The following is a 21,017-nucleotide window of genomic DNA, read 5'->3' as shown; positions in this document are numbered from 1 at the left end:
CGTGTAATAAAATGAAATAATAATTAACAAAAGAAAATATTTATCTCACTTAAACAAAAATAATTTTTTAAAGATTTATTTTGGGCCCGGCGGCGTGGCCTAGCGGCTAAAGTTCTCGCCTTGAAAGCCCCAGGATCCCATATGGGCACCGGTTCTAATCCCGGCAGCTCCACTTCCCATCCACCTCCCTGCTTGTGGCCTGGGAAAGCAGTTGAGGACGGCCCAATACATTGGGACGCTGCAGCCGCGTGGGAGACCCGGAAGAGGTTCCAGGTTCCCGGCTTCGGATCGGGGCGCATCGGCCCGTTGCGGCTCACTTGGGGAGTGAATCATCGGACGGAAGATCTTCCACTCTGTCTCTCCTCCTCTGTGTATATATGGCTGTAATAAAATGAATAAATCTTTAAAAAAAAAGATTTATTTTATTTTTAGAGCAAAGTCAGTTATGCAGAGAAGAGGAGAGACAGAGAGGAAGATCTTCCATCTGATGGTTCACTCGCTAACTGACCACTATGGCTGATGCTGCGCCAAACCAAAGTCAGGATCCAGGAACTTCCTCCAGGTCTCCCATGTGCATGCAGGGTACTAAGGCTTTGAGCCATCCTGGACTGCTTTCCCAGGCCACAAGCAGGGAGCAGTAAGGAAGCAGAACTAGTGCCCATATGGGATCCTGATGCTTTCCAAGTAAGGACTGTAGCTGCTTGGCCTCCAAGCTGGGCTTAAATCAAAATTTAAGGTGTAGAAATCTTGGTGTGTTTTTTTTTTGTTTGTTTCTTTTTTTTATTATTATTACTTTTGGAGGGCTCTGTTCTAGCAACTTAGTGAACAAATTTAGCAAGTAACATTTTGTTTTGTTTTGTTTGTAAGTAGATGTTACTTAGCTTGTCCTTTACCCCATCCCTCTGGATTAGGGTTGCGTGTGGCTGAAGCATACAAAAGAGAAAAGAAAATGCTTAAATCTTGGAAAAACTGCAATTTCAAGCAGAGGAAGAGGGAGGAGGAGGGGGAGATGTGGTTGTGGCCACTCAGATTCTCGGTGAGGAAAGCTAGCTAGGGAACTTCAGACAGAGGAGGGTGAAGAAAGGAGTGAGATGTGGGAAGTAGGTGGAGCCCAGTGTGACTTAGAGAGATGGGAGAGGGTGGAGGGAAATATTGATTATTGATCAGAGCAAATAATATTGTTTTACAGGCAGCTGGCTTATGCTGTAGGCACAAGGAACATTCAAGTGGCTGCAACGGCCAGAGCTGAGCTGATCCTAACCGAGGACCCAGGAACTTCTTCCAGGTTTCCAACACCAGTAAAGTTTCCAAAGGTACTCACAATAGGTGAGGGTATATTTATAGCCTCATAGGAGTGTTTGTATATACTGAAAACTAGCTATTGTGGCAATCTATTAACAAAATTAGCAAAAATTAGGGGTCTGGCACAATGGCTCAGTGGCTAAAGTGTTAGTTTGCAAGTGCTGGGATCCCATGTGTGCACCATTCATATGTAGCTGCTCCGCTTCCCATCCAGCTCCCTGCTTGTGGCCTGGGAAAGCAGTCGAGGATGGTACCAAGCCTTCAGACCCTGCACACGCATACAATGCCTGAATGGGACTCCTGACTTCAGATAAACTTAATTCTGGCTGTTGTGTCCACTTGTGAAGGGAAACAGCAGAATCAAGATTTATCTCTCTGTCTCTCCTTCTCTATGTATATCTGTCTTCCAATAAATAAATAAATTAACATCAAAATAAAGAATATTAAAAGTCAGTAAGAAAGAAATATCTTGCAAATAATTCATTTCTGGGATATAAACATCATCCTTGATAAAACTTGTAATCGTTCACAAGATTATGAGATTTTCAACTCTGTCACGTAATACAATGTAATTAATGAATAAATTTAATAATTTATAATTTAATAAATAAATTATAAAAAATTATGAAATGTTCTGTAATACTTAGAAGTTATTTTAAAACGGTTCCAGCGTAGTAGCCTAGTGGCCTAAGTGCTTGCCTTATACGTGACGGGATTGCATTTGGGCACCAATTCTAATCCTAGCAGCAATATTTTCCATCCAGCTCCCTGGTCGTGGCCTCAGAGCACAGTTTAGGGCAGCCCAAAATCTTGAAACCCTACAGCTCTGTGGGAGAACTGGAAGAGACTCTGGGCTCCTGGCTTCAGTCTGGTGCAGCACCGGCCGTTGCAGCTGCTTGAGGAGTGAATTAGTGGATGTAAGACCTTCTTCACCATCTCTCCTCCTCTCTCTATCTCTGACATTTCTACAAAAAAAAATTAAGTATCCCATAGAAAGATGTTTTAAAACAGAAACCAAAAGTCACAAATTCTGGAAACCAAGTAACAGAAACACATACATATGCATAAAATAGGAAATATAGATATAATATGAATTACATCTATCAGAGCAAGTTTTCTTTTGCTAGATTGAATCTGGACAAGCCCTCTTCTCTGTTTGTGTCTTACACATTATTGTGAATGTGTAATCTGTATTTCAAAAAGTGAAATGAGCTAATGGAAAAAAAACCTTGGCAATACAAAGAAGAAAAGTTCCAGAAAGCATTGAACATTCGGTGAGGTGCATCTGCAGACTCTTGTCCTACATTTCTGTGTGTTTTCAGACTTGAACAGGATCCTGAAGCAGAGAGGGAAGGAGATGCCAGGAGATGGACTGATGTGAGAGGCGACAGCGGCCCCTGCTGTTGGAAGGCTCAAACTGCAAGAGAGGAGGCCCCTTCCAGGCTGAGGTGAAGCCCCGCCCCTCGCTCCCCCTCCCTCCAGAATCCTACCTGCCTGCCCTTTGTGATTGTGATTGGCTACATATTGTGACGTCATGGGTAGTCGTGGGAGCGGTCCATTCACAAGCGCTCAGGTAGCCCTGTGGCAGCAGGCGGGAGGTTGCTGTGGGCGCCACCATAGCCACGTTGCTGGTTGTGCTGGTGGAGAGTCGCAGGTGGCTGAGCCAGTGCTGCCCTGTGAGCTCCCTCCCCGCAGGAGCCTCTGCAGGACCCCCGACTCGTGAGAAGCTGAGAAGGGTGAGTGTGTGAGAGCATCTCCTGAGGCCCCGGGGTGGGCCCTTGGGGTCCTCACTCTGCAGCACTGACCTTGAACACTAGGCCTCCCAGTTGAATCCATTGCGCAGTGAGGAGGGGTAGTGCCCTGGGACAGTTCGACCTTCATGTTGGGCAGGATTTCCTTTTTCTTTATTTAAAGTTATGTCTTGAGTTTAGCAACAGCGTCTCGAGCCCCCAGCTCAGTCCTCAGTGAAGCTCCTCCTAAGGGTCTGGGGCAGTTTTCTTGTTGCTGACACCAGAGCAGCACAGACTCCAGCAGTTAGAACAAACAGCCTTGTTTTCCTGCGAGTTTTGCTGCAAGGTTGAGGGGCAGCATGTGGTGCTGGCGCTGTGCTTGGCAGAGGCCTGGGGTGGCACAGCGACCTTGTAGACAAGCCAAGGGAGTGCACGGGGACTCACGCAAAGGGGCTTCTCTAGAAGAACCTGGGGAAGGAGCTGTTAAGGCAGCACTACTGATTTATCCTGATTGCTTCTGGTATGTTGTCACCCATTCCCTTAAGTTCTCACAATTGGGATTAAATGTCCCCATGAGTTGTAGAGGGAATAAGTCAGGTTCAGCAGAGAGCATTAAGGCATGGAATAAATCTGTGAATGTCCAGAACTCTTTTTTTTTTTTTTAATTTTTTTTTTCAGAACTCTTGTCTCAATGCCAAGTGCTGCTCTCTGTCCTGAAAAATCACAACAGGAGTCGCTATTTCCTCCAAGATACAATTCCATAAGTTGTCTTATTATTTCCCTATCTCACAGAATAATCATTAGGTCTTTAGAGGAACTGTTTGTTGTGAACAGTAGGCATGGGAGAAAAGCAGTGAATGCCCACCTGACACAGCACAGGAAGGCATCCCTGCCCTGTGTTGGGTGTGTGTGACAGTGGTTAAGATGACATTGGGACTCCTGTGTCTCCATCAGAATGCCTGGGTTTCAGTTCTGTGCAAATGCAGTGTGCAGCTCCTGCCCAGGCTGGGAGGCATCAGACAATGGCTTGGGTAGCAGTGTGCAAAACCTGACTTATTTTTGGTCTTGTGGCTGTTGTAGGAATGTGGGAAATGAAAGATTAGATGAAAAAGCCTGCCGGTAACTAAGAAAAATCTACATTAGCTGTTAGGAACTCCTCAACTTTGACCCTCCATTCAAACATTAACAGGTTCCTCAATATATTCTTTTTGTTTTCCTCAGTTTCAAAACACCTTGTAACAAACAAACATGGCTATCTTATCCTCTTTCTCACTCATTCCCCCTGAAAGACAGCAGTAGATTGGGGGTTACCATTCAGAGTGGCGGCTGATGCCCTAAAACTGGAGGGCATCTATCGTGTTCTATCTATTGCACATAACTAACCCCTTGGAGCATTAATATTCTCTTTACCCATCCAGAGCTCCATTCCTTGGTGACATATTAATGTCATCTAAAGAAATGATTGATGCACTCTGGGTTCTCTCAGCCTTGGCTACCTAGGGAGTAAAACCTTGGCAAAGGCCCAGGTAAATCCTAGGGTAGTGAGCTTGGGATACACAGCGGTTTCATTTTGCAGCCACATGTTGGTTTAGTCAGAGGATAATTTGTACCAAGAAAGGATCTTTGTGAAGGTGAAATTTTGGTGGCCTAGAGCACTTATCAAATTGTGAGTGTATTTGTGACTGTTGTCGTGCAATTCCTACAAATATTTGCAATTTTCCAATTCTGGTGGTAGAAAGGGTAAAAAATTGTGAGTGTATTTGACTGGTTTAAAAAAAGCTAGTATCATTTGTGCTCAATGTCTGGGATAAGAGTCGTTTCTAAAATTCCATTTTATTTTTGCTTGGAAAGCAGATACACAGAGAGGAGGCGAGACAGAGAGGAAGATCTTCTGTTCATTGATTCAGTCCCCAAGTGACTGAAAAGGCCTGAGCTGTGCCAATCCAATACCAGGAACCCAGAGCCTCTGCTGGGCCTCCCGCATGGGTGCAGAGTCCCAAGGGTTTTAGCTGTCCACTGCTTTCCCAGACCACAAGCAGGGAGTTGAATGGGAAACAGCGTCGTTGGGGTTAAAACCGGCACCTACTTGGGATCCCGGCCCATGCAAGAGGAGGATTTTAACTGCAGAGATACTGACATAGACCCCCTAGATAGCTTCTTAAAGGAGCAAAAGACCTGAAAGAGCTAACACTGCTGTCCACTAACATTAACCTGCACCTGTGTGTCGAGTTCAAGCTTAACCCTGAAGCCTCTACTAACTGCACATGATGAAATAATGGAATCGTGTTGTGATTAGTTGTTGGCAGTAAATTGGTATTAGGCAAATATAACACATCTGATGTTAAAAGAAAATCACAGAGGCCACAGCGTTTACTTGATCTTGAATGTGTGGTCACATCAGAGAGCTAAGATGGGACTGTGGAAGATCAGGTAAGTGGGGACTCCCTGGGAAGTGTAAGCAGGCTGCTTCTCAGAGCTCATTTTCTGTCCTGTCCTGGTGCTTTGATTTCTAGTTTGCTCACTTCATGGCTGAGCCACTGCAAGGTGCATCTGTAGCCAGCCCACCCCGCCTGCCATTCCAGGCTCATGAGGTCCTGCCAACATCACCAACATCCCTAAACCACATGCCTGCCAATCCAGGTCCAGCTGGGCTATGCTGGCCCACAGTGAGTCTCTACTATGCCCCCTCCCATAAGCCCACTGCCTCAGGGCCAGATGATCTCAACCAGTGCCTTACTTGCACACAGCCTCCCTTGCCTGCTCCGAGAGAGCTCTATCGGTGTCCCCTGTGCTGCTTCTCAGTCCCCCCGTCACTCTGCAGGCTCTCTAGGGCTAGGTCATCTTTGACACAGCAACCTGCCCCTCGGCAAGCACACCCTGCCAACCTACTGGAGCTGGATCCAGGCCCAGGCTGTTAGGCTGCGCCCATCCCTTGCCTACATCCCCAGTGTAGCTGTAGCACGCCCACCCAGTCCACAGCTTTATGGCCAGGCCAATTCGGCCACCTATTTCTTCAGACAGCCTCTTGCCCACCAGCCACTGCCATGCTTGGTAGCCTGGGCTAATCTCTGCCTCCCCTGCACCCCACCCAACACAATGACCTGTTGTCCAGGGTGAAGCCAGGCTTCCTGGGCCAGAGTACATGGACCCCAGCCTTCATGTACCACACTCTGCCTACATTCCAACACCAGACCCCCCCCCCTCCCAGCCCCTATACTTCCCCTAGCACTCCTGCCTTGTCCCCTGCTGCAGGGACAGGCTTGCTTGGAGAGAGACACCTTAACTCTAGCCCACCTGACCCTCCTTGCCGCAGGTATCTCAAGAACAGAAAGAATCAGCTAGTGCTTGCCTCCTATCTTGCACCTCTAACATGCCCCAGGATGGCCACTCCAGGGCCTGGCCAGCTTGCATGGTGTCCCCACTGTCTTTACCCACTTGTCACTTGCTTCAGAGCCAAAAGGGCCAGTCTGATGACCCCTATGCCTCTAGGCCTCGAAGTGCTCCAGGGCCAGGCCCACTCTTCCCAAGACCTCAGCACACCTGCCCAGCTGTTCCACTTGATGCAGTAGAACCAGGTGGACTCTGCCAGTCACTTGGCACCCCCAACAGGCTGCTTGCCCACCTTCCACTACAGGGCAAGGTTGGCTTGCCCTGCCAGGTAGCTCATAGGCCATTGTTGCACATTTAGCTGGCATCCCCTGTGCCTCCAGCCTGACATATGTCCACTCTGCTTACAACCCTGCTCCCCTTAACACCGCTCCCCATTCCCAGCTTGCCTGCAAGCCACTGCAGGGTCAGGTGGGCTGAACTGGTGCTCCACACACCTCTAACCCAACCTTACCATTGCCCTCTTCTGCTGATCTAGGGCCAGGCCTGTTCAGACAGCACTTCACAGTCCTGAGCATACACTCCTTCTGCTCCAGGAACATGTCGCCCAAGCCGCCTAGGCCAGTGCACCCCTCAGCCCTAGCTCACAGGCTGCACAGCCACATGTGCTGCTTGGTCAGTATCCCCTTCTGCCCTAGTACACACACTGCATTCCAGAGCCAATGGGTCATGACAGTAAGCCCAGAGCCCAAGGAGCCCACTGGCTGCTATTCCAGGGACAAGGTGGAGAAGTGGGTGTACTGTGAGCCGCCTCTCTTCCTGCCATCTGCTTCATAGCCAAGTCATCCTGGCTGGTGTCCCTGCTCCTATGGCACTGTAGTCCTCCATTTCATGGAATTGCATGGGAGGAGAGCAGAAAGAAGGGCCTGCTTCTAACATATGTGTTCAGTTGCCCCACTTGCCCATCCACGGCCAGGCTCAGATAGCTAGCACCAGCACTCCTCTAGCCCAGGAGCACTGCCACACCATCCACTGTCCGCAGCTCGAGAGCCAGTCAGGCACAGCCAGTGATCCCACTCACTCAGTAGGCAGTGTGCTTGCCAGCCACTCCAGGGCTGAGCCCCTTTAGCTGGTGACCCTAGCACCCCAGCCTGCACACTTTGAGTCCCAAGTCAAACAACACACCCACTCTGCTGTCTTACCTGACACTCCAATGTCATCTCCCACACCCCTTGCCTGCCTGGAAGCTCCTCCAGGGCCAGAAGGTTTTGGCCCCACCACACTCATTTCTAGCCTACCCACCCCATAGCCTTCCTGCTGCTGCTGCAGGGCAAAGTAGACTAGTGTGGTAGGGAAGTCAACACAAAATACTGCAATAACCTATTCCTGTCTCATGAAAAAGGTTCATGTAGACAGTTCCAGTTTGCAAAGCAGGGTTTATTTAAGAAGCAGAAGGAAGGTGGCCTGCCCTAGCAACAGGAGGGGCACCAAGGGAGGAAAAACCTGAGTTAATGGTGGAAATTGTCTATTATGCACCATCTCAGGGAGGGGTTCACATGACTCACCCCAAGGGCAGAGAGAAAGAAACTTATTCTCAGTTGGCAGTAATGTCTGCTAACTTGCATAGGAAAAAGAGGTGAGAAATGTGGCTTCCTTCTCCCAATGTTGTGGGGTAGGTAGCTTGTTCATGGTCACCAGCTTGGAAGCAAAACCCCACCCCAGCACATAGGCCCACCCTTGTGTCCACATTTAACACTCTCCTATCATCACCTGGAACCTGAGTGGGGGAGGTATTGCATTGTTGTGTAACCATGCCCTTCACAAGCCCCACAATGGCCCCTGATAGGGAGGGCTCGCTCTCTTGGTCTCATGCTGCCATCGCTCTGGCACTCTGACTCTTGGTCTCTCCAGTACCTGCTTGTTCTCTCGATTCCTGCAGACAGTCTTTGAGGACAGGAAGCCCCTGTGCATGTCCCCTGTATGTCTGTATTCCTTACCCTATGTTCACAGTGTGGGTGGGACAGTGAAGATGCTAATTCCAGCATGCCTTGCATTTCTAATTTGTACTTTCAAGAGTTCCAGGAGAGGTGAGGCCTGGCAGTAATGGAATGTGGGCAGAGAAACCAGGGAAAGGTGGATGTCTGCAGCCTGAGCCCCTTTTCAAGAAGTGCAGCCCAGGGCTGGGCCCCTTCTGCCCGCCACCCTGTGGTTCCAGCCTGTTTGCTAAACAGCAAAGTTTATGAAGGAGGCAGGTAAACAGACCAACCAGCATGGGTCAGCTCTTTGTCTTTCAGAGAGTGGCATCAGTGTGAAAGTTAGATAGATTTTTGTGGAAAGAGTGAGTTATATAGCCTTAGGAAACAGGAGCGTTGGACAGCCACAGGAGGTTGCCATGTTTACAATGGGTGCATATTGGGTGAGCTGTAACACTGCAGGAGGGTGTCAGCTCTAGACTGGCTCTGCCAGGGACCTTGCCACCGCTGTCCTCCATCTTGCTCCTCAGGAATAGGCTCACTCTCCCTGGACCCTCAGCACCTCTTATATTCCCGCCTTGGCTGCTGCAGCAAACACAGCTTTCAGAGCTGGCAAAGCCTATGCTTCTAGCCCACCTGTCACGCATCCCTCAGGCTTCTCCAGGTGCTCTGCCTGTTGCTCCACTGATGGAGCAGCTTGGCCAGAGCAACATGTACAACACACCCACTGCGCCACCAAGCCTTGCCAATGCCAGGTCAGATGGTCCCAGGTGGAACTTCCATGCCCCAGCCTGCTTGTCAAACCCTCCAGGGTTTGAAAGGCATGGCCTTTCCTGCCCACCCCGTCCACAACTCGAGGGCCAGGCTGGCTCAGCCAGCAACCCTCTCCTTACAGTTATTGATCGACCAGCCACTTTCTAACCGGGAACATTATGCTACTGCTTTCTTTGCACCCTGTGCTTCTGGCTGCCAGCCCTGCCACCATGCCCACTGCTCCAGTGCCAGGACAGGTCAGCTTAGCAAGTGTGCAAGCACCCCCCATCCTGCAGGCACCATGCTCTGCCTGCAGCTCCATTATGAGCCCTTCTTGCCCTGTGTATACTGTTCCTCTAGCACTCCTGCCAGTGAATCTAGCAAGCCCCCATGAGGCCCTTCCAGGGCCTGGCCAGTTCCCCTGCACCTCTGTCCTGTCTGAGCTCTACCACCTGCTCCTGAATCATGGTAGCTCTTCCAGAATCTCCATACACCCGACATAACAGCCCTGCTGTCCTACTCATTGTTGTGGAACCAGGCCAGCTTGGATGGCATCCCCGGGCCCCGTTTGCCTAACATTCACTCCAGGGCCAGTCGTACTCAGCCAGCCAAGTTCCCCCAGCACTCAACATCATCCTATGTTCCTCCAGGCCCCAACCCTGGCACCCCTACAAATCCATTCATTCATTCCTTCCTCCCTTCTCGCTGCCCCAGGGACAGGCGAGTTTGGGCTCTAGCCAACCTGCCAGCCGCACATCTAACATGCCAACTCCACCATTGCTAAGAGGACAGGCTAGCTGCACTGTTGACTGCGGGACTCTAGCCTTCCTGGTCCACCACCGCAGCTGCTGTTCCAGAACCAGGCTGATTTGGGTGGTGCCTCCTCTGCTCTCGACTGCCAGCCATCCACTTCAGGGCCAGGCCAGCTCACTAACACCAATAAATCCCCCATCCCACCCCACCCCAAGTTCCCAGCCTATCTGTAAGCCACTCCAGGGCCAGGCGGGCTTAGCTGTGCCCAGTCCTCTGCTCTAGGGCCAGACCTGTTGCATGAGTGCTCCACCAGCCCCCAGCACCCACTATATCTGCTCCAGAATTGGGGGCACAGCCAGGGTCCCTGCACCTGTAGTCCTCTAGCCACCTTGCCTGCTGCTCCAGGACCAGGAAGCCTTGGCCAGTGACATGGTGTCTGCATCAGGCTGCTCGCCTGCCTGCAGCTCCAGAGCCAGGTCTGCTTGCCCTGCACCCACCATGCATCTCCCACATCCCTACCACACCTGCTTTCCAGGGCCATGTTGGGGACTGTGTTCTTCCAGTGGTAGATCCTGCTTCCATCTACCCCCTGCTCCTCCCACCGGGTCAGGGACTGGAGTATCGCAGGGGTCCTCCTGTTTCCCTCCCTCACCTCCCCTTCCCTTTTACCCAGTCCCTGAACATCAGTGTTATAATCTTAAAAAGTGGGTTGAGCTTCCCTGTGTGTAGTGTCCTTTGTTCTTGATCTGTGGCCCCTGTCTTTGCTGTCTCTCTGCGTGGCTGGATGTGGAGACTCATAACCCTTAGTCTGGTGCTGCTTGCAAGATGGACTCCTGGTGCCATTTCCTGCTTGACTTCATCCCACAGCCTGCTGTGACCCAGCGCAGGATTTGACCAAGGGCCAGCTGCACACTGCATTCTGCCTTTCTCAAGCCATGTTGTCAGGCACCCGTGCCCTCCTGGGGGCCACAGTAGAGCTGGTTTTACTCCCTGTTTGACCAGGACAGTTGTGGTTAGGCTAGGCTAAAGCTAGGAAACAGGAGTTTCATCCAGGTCTCCTACGTGGGTGCAGGAATTTCTCAGGAGCATTATCAGAGTTGGAATAGGAAGTGGAGCAACCAGGGCTCATATCAGTGTGCTGATGTGGGATGGCAGTGTTGGAGGCATTAGCCTGAACCAGGGCAGAAGAATTCCAGGACAATTTCTGAGAGGAGGGAAAATGAGTGATATTTTCTTCATCATTTGTTTTTATAATTTCTAAAACTGTTAGAATCACATGTCAGGTCTTGATAATCTGAAAAGTGGGGATTTATTTATTTATTTTTTCAGTGTAAGAGAAACTTTGAGAACTGCTGGTGTAAAATTCTCTGGTCTCTATCTGGGTGGCAGATGGAGCTGAGCTCTCCCCTAATGCATTCAATGCACTCTTTGACTCCAGTTCGTAGTTGACCATTCCCATGTGTGCTTCCTCAAATCATTTTCATTTTTCTTCAAGATTACTGTTTAGTACCCAGCATGGTAGCCTAGTGGCTAAAGTACTTGCATGTGCCAGGATTCCATATGGGTGTCGGTTTATGTTTTGGCTGCTGGATTTCACCTCCAGTTCCCTGCTTATGGCCTTGGGAAGCAGTCAAGGATGGCACAAAGCCTTGCAATGTTGAACCCACATGGAGACCAGGAAGCAGTTTCTGGCTGCTGGCTTTGGATCAGCTCAGGTTCAGCCATTGAGGCTGCCGGAGGAGTCAACCGGTGGGTCAAAGATTCTTTTCTCTCTCTTTCTTCCTCTCTCTCTCTTTTTGTGTGTCTCTTCCTCTCTCTCTTCCTCTCTGTGCATCTCACTTGCCACTAAAAATTGGCTCTTGGCTTCAGATCAGCTCTGCTCCAGCCATTGTGGTTAATTGTGGAGTGAACCAGCAGACAGAAGACCTTATTCTCTGTCTCCTCCTCTCTCTATATCTGAGAAGAAGATCTTCTGTCTCCTGGTTGCCTCTCCAAGTGACCACAAAGATAAAGAGAAGCCAGGAGCCTTTTCTTCTACTCCCCTGTTGGTGCAGTGTCCCAAGGCTTTGGCTCTTCCTCTTCTACTTTCCCAGGCCATGAGAAGGAATCTGGCAGGCAGGTGGAGCAGCCAGGAATCAAACTGGCACTCCTATGGGATCCCAGCTCATGCAAGGTGAGGATTTGATCACTGACCCACTGTGCTGGGCCCAAATTATTTGCATTGAGTTTGTTTATTACAGGCTAGGGTGGAATGTGTGGAAGGCAGAACTCTCCATAACATTTGATTTTCAAAAAATCATTTCTTTTACTTTTAAATCAAGAGTTACACAGAGAGACTAAGAGAGGGAGAGAGTCTTCCATCTTATGGTTCACTTCCCATTTAAATCAACACAATGGCTAGAGCTGGGCTGGTCCTAAGCCAGGAGCACATAGCTTCTTCCAGGTCCCCTGCATGGGTGCAGGGACCCAAGTCCTTGGGCCATGATGTGCTGCTTTCCCAAGTACCTTAGCAGGGAGCTGGATCATAAGTGGAGCATCCCATAGAACACTGGTGCTGCAGATGGTGCCTTACACAGTATGCCATAGTGCCAGCCACTGTCTGTTCTTACTGAAATGAAATATTAGAGGATGAAAAATGTATAAAGATATTTGTTCAGAGTTTAGGGGCAGAAAATATTAACGGTATGTGCTAGCTTTTCCCAGAGTTCTTATGGCTGTATCACTTCAGTGCAATGAGAGCATAGTAGGAGTGTGTGTGTGTGTGTGTGTGTGTGTGTGTGTGTGTGTGTGTGTGTAGTGTTGAAATGAAGAAACTATGACACAGTCCAGTTGACTTTTTGGGTCACACACCCTGATGGTAAATGACAACATTTCTTGTTTCTTGATTTTGTGCAAATTCATTTCAAGGTGTATTTAAAGATTTGTATTTCTCATAAAAGTGTAAATTCTTGGTAGTGAGAATTTTTTTAAACATTTAAAAATTTTTTTTGCAAAGTCAGATTTACAGACAAGAGTCGAGAGGTAAAAGTCTTCCATCTGCTAGTTCGTTCTCCAAGTAGCTGCAAAGGCCAGAGTTGAAGTGATCCAGACCCAGGAGCCTTTTTCATATGCCCCACACAAGTTCAGGTTCCCAAGGCTCTGGGCCATTTTCAACTGCTTTCCCAGGCCACAAGTATGGAGCTAGGTGGGAAGTGTGGCAGCCGGGACATGAACCATGACCCATATGGGAAATTGGTGCCAGCAGGAAAAGTACTTGAGCCACTAGGCTGCCGTGCTGGGCTTGGTAGTGAGAATTTTACTAAATTAGTCTTCCAGCATTTGCATGTTTCTGAAATACTAGTGAGAGCCTAACATTCTGAAATTCAGATACAGGGCGGCTAGATAAATGCTGGCTGTACCTGCGGTTTTCATTTTTGTGCATTTGGTGACACTTAGTGCATGGTATGTAGAGGAGATGCCATTTCTGTATGTGGAATGGGGGAATGAACTCTTTTCATTCTAGAGTCTTTTCCTCTGTTTCTGTGGAGAAATATGGGCATGATACAGTTAACTAGAAACAAGAAAACAAAAGTAAGTTATTGCCTCTTGTCTCTTCCCGAATCAGTTTAAGGCATTTGGTTTGCTTGTGTTTTGTTCAGTCCATGCCTTAGAGTGTGCAGCTGAGAAGGTCTTTGGTTGCAGCTTTCTTCACTGAGGGAGTGGAGCCTGATGCCTGCCTAGAGTACAGTGTATTATAATATCAGATACTTTGCTGATGAAGTGATTTGCCATAATCAGAGTCTTTCTCATACAATCACTTCTTGCTGTTCCTTAGAATGGCCACAAGATGCTGCAGCTTGCATTCAGGCTTAAGGATTGTCTTAGAGGAACACACCAACTGTGATGGTGAGGTTGGTGGAGCATTAGTAAAGGCTCAGAGGGATTGTATAGAAGCTGTTGTTTTAGAACTTCCCTGAAAGTCTCCAGTAATGGTGGGAAGTGCTGTGCCAGTGCGAGAAGGGCCAAGTGTTCTTTTTTTATTATTAATTATTTTGCATTATGTGACAGTTTCATACGCTCTGGGAATCTCCCCACGCCCCTTCCCCCTGGTGGATTCCTCCACCATGATGTAGTATTACAGTTCAAAATCAATCAAGATTCTTTCCTTGCAAACGTATACCAAGCATAGAGTCCAGCTACTTATTGTCCAGATGGGTTGAACAGTTTCTTCTGGAGACCATTTCTGGTCCGAAGTTAGAGCTGGTAGAATATCATCACAGTCAATTAAGAGTCCCAATATAACATCAACAGCAATTTGCAACATTATGGAATTGACATGGTTTTGAGTAACCAGTATGTTAAAAAAAAAAAAAAAAAAAAGCAAGTTCTTAACCACAACCTATGATTAGGTTATTGGCGTTTCAATTTTAGTTTATATACAGGACCGGCTGCTATATACCTTAAAATGGCTATGAGGTACCATTCAGCTGTCTCGTGTCTTTCATTTTAGTATTTAGCCATTTGTTGTGTTGAAGCATAATTTTGCTGATCTTGGCAGATTTTAGGATAATCTAGACTGGCTTGTAACTCTAACAAGACATTTGTCGACAATTAAGGTGCAGAATATTTTTTTGGGGGGGGGGGATGTGCAGGAAAATCCTCAACACCATGGTGAGGAGTGACTAATCTTTGTGTCCCACCCAGCAAGGCATGAGCCAATCCACGCCAGCTCTTTCCTGTCAGATTCCAAGCTCTACTTTTTGTTGTTTGTCTATTTATTTTAGGTTTTTTTTAGTTTGTATGATTGTTTGTTTGCTATGAGCGGTTTTCGGAGCAATCCCGATGGTCACTGCGAGGGAGGGTGAGGATCCAGAGGTGGAGCCAGGCTTGGACCAGAGAAAGCTCTCCTCCCTGGTCCCGAAGGACGTTTATTATTGTTCTGTTTCTGCGGACCACTCAGGGCTTCTGGTTGTCTTTCCGATGACGTTGGTTTCTTTACGGTAGTGTTTGGACTTCTTCCATCCCCTGCAGAAGCTCCGTTTGAGGGTGGGTGACCTCAGAGTACTCAGCCTCCGAGGGCATCCAATTCCCTGTGGCCTCCTTGGCAGTTGGGATGTAGTCCTTGTTGCTCATATTAATAGTTTGTGGTGAAGATCTGGGAGTCTTCATGGTTGGGATCCAAGCTTCCTCCTTACCACCTGCTCCACTCTGGAGTGCCCCCCTGCTCCACGCACATGACCTCCTGTTAAGAGGTTGTCAGGATCGCACGCAATTCCCCCCTCATGCATTGGTATAGTAGTTTTACTATTGTTTAGTTCCGCTTTAAGTCTGTTGTCTATGAATTACCAGATTTGATCTTGATAGGCTATATTGTACTTTTTTCTCACTCTTTTTATGGTCCTGAAAGACTTCCCTGCACTCCCTCCCCATTACGGATTAACATAGCGTATTGAGGGTATAGTAGGTTTTAGAGTTTTTCGATATAGATCTTAAGTATTCTGACATTAATTGTTGGTTTATAGATTATATCGATTATATAGATTATAGGCAAAATTAATATCATCAAAATGTCTATACTACCAAAAGCAATATATACATTCAATGCAATCCAAATCAAATTACCCACAGCATTCTTCATTGAACTGGAAAAAATGATACACAGATTCATCTGGAAAAACAAAAAACCATGAATAGCCAGAACCACTCTGAAGAACAGGAACTTAGCAGGGGGAATCACAGTACCGCATCTATGGACATACTATAGGGCAGTGGTTATCAAAAGAGCCTGGGACTGGCACAAAGATAGAGAGGAAGATCAGTGGAACAGAATAGAAACAACAGATGGAAACCCAACAAATACAGTCAATTAATCTTTGCCAAGTGTTTTATTAACTGACAGACTCTCTGCTAAATATACATATTTATGTAGAGAAAGGTTGGGAGAGAATATGTGTGTGTTGCAGGAGAATATTAGTGACATTACAGGTTTTGTTTTATTTTTATGATAGAGTCAGATCTACAGAAGAAGGAGAGATAAATATCCTCCATCCACTGGTTCACTCCGCAAGTGGCAGCCACAGCCAAAGCTGCGCCAATCTGAAGCCAGGAGTCAGGAGCCTGCAGCCTGTTCCAGATCTCCCGCATGGGTGCAGAGTTTCAAGGCTTTTGCTCAAACACTACTGCTTTCTCAGGTCACAAGCAGGAAGCTGGAAGGTAAGTAGAGCTGCTGACACACAAACTGCCACCCATATTGAATCCCAGGCATTGCCAGGCTAGGATTTAGCCACTAGGCCTTTTTTTCTAGGTCCAAGTATGTTACTTTGATTCAGGGTCTTTACCATCAACCAGTTTGATGTTTTTACTCCACCATTAAGATTCTCTGGAATCTTAACATATCATTTGATTATTTTCTTAACTGACTAAGACATTTTGCAAACAATTTCTCTTTGTTGCTGATGTTAATGGCCTCAACACTTAGTTGTAACACCCCCAAGTTTCTGAAACAGTTGATTAACCAGCTGATGGAAGATCTCTTTCCCTGTGTTACCATGCCTTTCAAATCAATCAATCTGCCATGTCTTCAGTGGAGGGTCCCTTGTTGCCTGTACTATGACCTCCAGGAAGGTGCAGGTGCCCACCAGCATGGCCTGAGACAGGCAGAGAGATGTGTGCAGCTGGCAATGGGTCAAACCGTGTACTGGGTCACAGCAGGCTGTGGGATGAAGTGACACAGGAAATGGCACCAGCAGTCCATCTTGCAAGCACCACCAGAGTAAGGGTGACGAGTCACCACATCCAGCCACACACAGAGACAGCAAAGGCACGGGTCATTTTGCAAAACCAGAGAAAACTACCCACAGGGAACCTGTACCCATCTCTGGAAGACCATAGCCCAGACAGCTGGTTGGTGGGGAATAGGAGAGGGGAAGGGGATGGAGGGAAGTAACATGGTCCCTGGAAGACTCCAGCCCCTGATCCCAGAGTTAGTCCCTTACCTCGACCTCGAGTGGCAGTTATGGTGGAAGTGGGAGATACATGGTGGGTGCAGGGTGAACAGAGCTGGCTCTGGGGTGGCAGTCTGGCCAGTGGCCTGAAACAGACTGTGTCACTGGTCAAGTCTGCCTGGTCCTGGAGTACCAAGCAGGGCAATGGGAAGGCTACATATGAGGGCACCATGGCCATGTCCCCAGGCTTGGGGTGGATGCTGTGGGTGCTCAGGGCTTGTGAAGCACCCACAGAACAGGTGTGGCCTAGAGCAGGAAGCTGGGATTCAGCTACATTAGCCTGGCCCTGGAGTGGCTTGCAGGCTGTCTGGGAATGTGGAGTGCAGTGGGATGGGGGATTTATTGGTGTTAGTGATGTGGCCTGGCCCTGGAGTGGGCATCTGGGGGTCAAGGGCAGAGAGGGCGCTGTTCAAACTGCCTTGACTCTGTAACAGCAGCCACTGCCATGGATTGGGCAGCCTTGAGTCCCAGGGTGGCCAGCACAGCCAGCCTGTGCTTGTAGGAATGGGCATGGTGGGAGTGCTAGATTTGTGACTGGCACAAGGACTGCAGCAGGTGGGCCAATGGCCTGCTGGGTGTGCTGGGTGGCTGGGTGACTGTGCCTGGCCCTAGGGCAGCTGCTGTGAGGCAGGTCAGGCTGGCTAGTTGTGTTGGGGTGCCGGGTTTTGAGGCCCTGGTGATGCAGCAGATGGCATTGAGTGCTGGGGTGGTAGTGGTGGTGCAGGCATGGCTGGCTGAGCACACCTGGACCTGGAGTGGCTGGCTGAGCACATCTACCTGGAGAGGCTGGTGGGCCTGGGAGTAGGGTTGCACCCAAGTTTGTCCGGTTCTGCAACAGCCAGGGGACCAGCAGTGCAGTGGTGCTGGGTGTGTGGGGATGCTGGGAGAGCCTGTGTGGCCCTGATGCAGGTGGTGCACGGAGGAGACCGGGGGCATGGGGATGTTGGTCTGACCCTGGAGCAGACTCGTGAGGGGTGGCGCTAAAGGCACTGGCAGGAGTGCTAGAAGCATGGTTGGTGCAGGACAAGCAGGCCTAGAGCTTCAGAAAGAGTGTGGTGCCTGTAGGATTGAGTGCTTGTACACTGGCCCAAGTGGCCTGTCCTGGCCTTGGAACAGTGGCATGTTATCAGGGCTGATAGTCAGAGGCACAGAATGCCAAGGAGGTTGGCAGCTGAGTAGTCCTGAGCAGTCCTGAGGAGTTTGGTGGTTCAGCGGCTGTCAGAGGGAGCAGGTTACTGGCTGAGCCAGGTTGGCCTTGAGCTGCTGATGGGGCAGATGGACAGGCATGCTACAGGCATGTGTGTTGTTGACAGGATGGTGGCAGAGCCTACCAAACCCTGGAGGGTTTGACAGGCAGGCTGAGAGCACAGAAAGTGACATCTGGGCCCATCTGACCTGGCATGCCAAGGCTGGTTAGTGAGGTGGCTGTGTTTTGTGGCATGTTATTCTGGCCAAGGCTGTCTGTCCCTGGAGTGTCAGGCAGAGACACCAGGTGTAGCCTGAGGGAGGCGTGAGAGGCGGGCTGGAAGCACAGGATTTTCCTACCCAGAAGACCTGTGCCTGCTGCAGCAACCAAGGTGGGAATGCTAGAGGCGCTGTGGGTCCAGGGAGAGTGAGGCTAGCCCTGAGGATCAAGATGGAGGGCAGGGGTGGCAGGGTCCCTGGCAGAGCCAGCCTAGGCCTGAAGCAGCCAACAGGGCAACTGGTAGACTGCTTTGTGTGTGTGGTTGGTCCACAAAGCTGTCCTAGGCCTCAAGCAGTGAGCAGGGCTGGAGGGCCTGCGTGTTAGAGGCTTGTAGATGCTTTTTCCACTGGCCTGGCTCTATAGCCACCAGCAGGTAGGCTGGGGACATGGTGGGCACCACCTGAACTGTTTTGAGCCCTAAGTGCCAAGCAGGATGGTTGGCAGGCATGTTCAATGAAAGAGGTGCTGGCCTAGCCTGCCTGGCCCTAGATCAAGCAGAGGGCAGTTATGGACATGAAGGCACTGGAGTAGTGTGTGAGGAGTCAGACTGGATCTCTGGTCCCTGGTAAAGTATCTTTCAAAATGTGAGAACAAAAAAAAAAAAAAAAAGAAACACACACACACAAAAAAAAAATGTGAGAACAGGGTCTTCCTCTATTTCCATGTCCTTCCTGTTCCCTTCCTCTGGGGAGGGAACACAGGGATAGAATCAGCATATTAATCATCCCTCACAGCTGTTGTCATATCAAATGCAGTGAGATGTGGCTCACACTAACCTCATCTCCTAATCCTAATCCTGCTTTGCAAACAAGAGTCACTGTCAAAGGAACTGTGCTTCAGCTTTCAGCTTATCTCCAGGATGGTGTTGTGGGGTGCAAGCAAGATCATGCCAGACAAGTGTAGGGTGTAGTTAGGAATCTGTTAACCAAGTTTGGTGATAATAGGACCCACTAGAAATTAACAAACGTCAAGTGCATGTGGCAATCCAGTCTGAATGGAAAGCCTGAGAGGCAGAAATGGGCATTACCCTCACGTCTGTCTGTTAATCTAAAGACCTATGTCCCAGCTTCCCCAGTAATATAAGTTATCCTAAGAGACATACAGTGAACAGCCTGGACTGACTTACAATGCTGCAGACCTTCCCATTTCCCTGCCTTCTCAGCCCACATTCCATTACTGCTGGGCCTCACCTCTCCTGGAACTCTGGAAAGTAAACATGTTAATAATACAAAGCATTTTAGAAGTAACATGTTTACTGTCCTGCTCAAAGAGTAAACAGAAAATGAGGAATACAGACATATAGGGGCAATGCACAGGGGCTACCAGTCATCAGAGATTGTCTTCAGGAAGCCAGAGAGCGAGCTGTACTGGGGAGGCTTAGAGTCAGAGTGTCAGAGCAATGGAAGCACTTGACCAAGAGAGTGAGCCACAGCTGTTCAGGAGCCTTTATTGGGGTTTGTGAGGGGAGTGGTTACACAGCAATGCAATACCTCCCCCTCTCAGGTTCCAGGTGATGATAGGTGAGTGTCCCAGGTGGACAGAAGGGAAAGCCTAGATGGAGTGGGTGCTGTGTCTTCCAAGCTGGTGACCCTGAACTGGCTGCCTACCCTAGCCACACAAGATTGGGAGAAGGAAGCCACAAGTCTGAGACTCTTTTTTTAGGGCAAGGTGGTAGACATTACTGCCCATTGTGAATAAGTTTCATTCTCTGTACCTTTGGGGTGACTCATGTGAAACCCTGCCTGAGACGGTGCATAAAAGACACTATTTCCACCATTTTCTTCAGCACTTTCCTCCCTTGGAGCCCGTCCTGCCACTACGGCAGCAACTATTGTCCTTCCTCTTATGAAATAAATCCTGCTTTGCAAACAAGAGTTGTCCGTATGGAAATTGTGTCATGTGAGACCAGAAAGCAGGTTTTTGCTGCGGTGTTTTGCTTCAAATTCCTTGCAACTCTAGCCCACCTTGCCCTGGGCCAGGGGGAAGTCCTCATGGGCAGACAGGCTAGAGTTGAATGTTGGGGCTGCCCTTCTGGCTTGGTCCTGGAGCAGCTTGCAGAAGGGCTATAGATGTGGGACATGCCACTAGAAGAACAAGTAAGGTGACAGGGTGGGCATGTTGTGGGGTGGGGGACTCAAGGCATGCAGGGTGGCCGGCATAAGGGACCCAGCACTGAGGAAATAGGATCACTGACTGAGCCTGACTGGCTCTCGGCAACGAATGATGGTGTACAGTGTGACAGTGCGCTTGGGCTAGAGGTGCACTGGCACTGGCTCACCAAACCTGGCTCTGGATGGGCAAGCGGATAATGGAGGGAGTGTGTTAGAGGCGCACCCTTCCCCCAACAAAATTCAGCCCTGAAGTGGACGACTACGGTGCTATGGGACACTGGCCAGGATGACTTGGCTTTGAACTAGATGGTGGGAGGACACCAGGTGTAGAGTGCAACAAGCCCTGGAAAAGCTGCCCTTGGGCGCCTGTGGTCCACCCTTGTCCCTGGAGCACAACAGTGTGCATGCCCGGCACAGATGGGGTTTAACAGCCAAGCCCTCTTGGCCCAGGGTTGGACAGTGGGCAGGGTGGAGTCACTGTTCAAGCACACGTGGCCCCAGAGCATCTGGTAGGCGGGTTGCAGCTGATGGGGTCTGGCCTCGGCCTGGTTTTTCAGTGGCAATCAGGGTAGTATGGCCGTGGAAGAGACAGTGTATGGTGGGTAGTGTGGGGACTCACA

At 49.3% G+C, this 21,017-nt stretch overlaps 1 protein-coding gene across 1 annotated transcript in view; it reads left to right on the top strand.

Moving 5' to 3' along the window:
- The window catches only part of LOC131482927 (zinc finger protein 208-like), an 887,045-nt gene that overhangs the window by 361,141 nt on the left and 504,887 nt on the right, over nucleotides 1-21,017 (top strand). Inside the window, 1 exon segment of the mRNA XM_058679158.1 lies at nucleotides 8,683-8,697. Within this exon segment, the coding sequence (XP_058535141.1) occupies nucleotides 8,683-8,697 (15 nt within the window).

Source organism: Ochotona princeps, chromosome 21 (genome assembly GCF_030435755.1).
Source record: "Ochotona princeps isolate mOchPri1 chromosome 21, mOchPri1.hap1, whole genome shotgun sequence".
Taxonomy (NCBI): Eukaryota; Metazoa; Chordata; class Mammalia; order Lagomorpha; family Ochotonidae; genus Ochotona; species Ochotona princeps.
The sequence above is the reverse complement of the archived record's forward strand: the minus strand, read 5'-3'. Positions and strand labels throughout refer to the sequence as shown.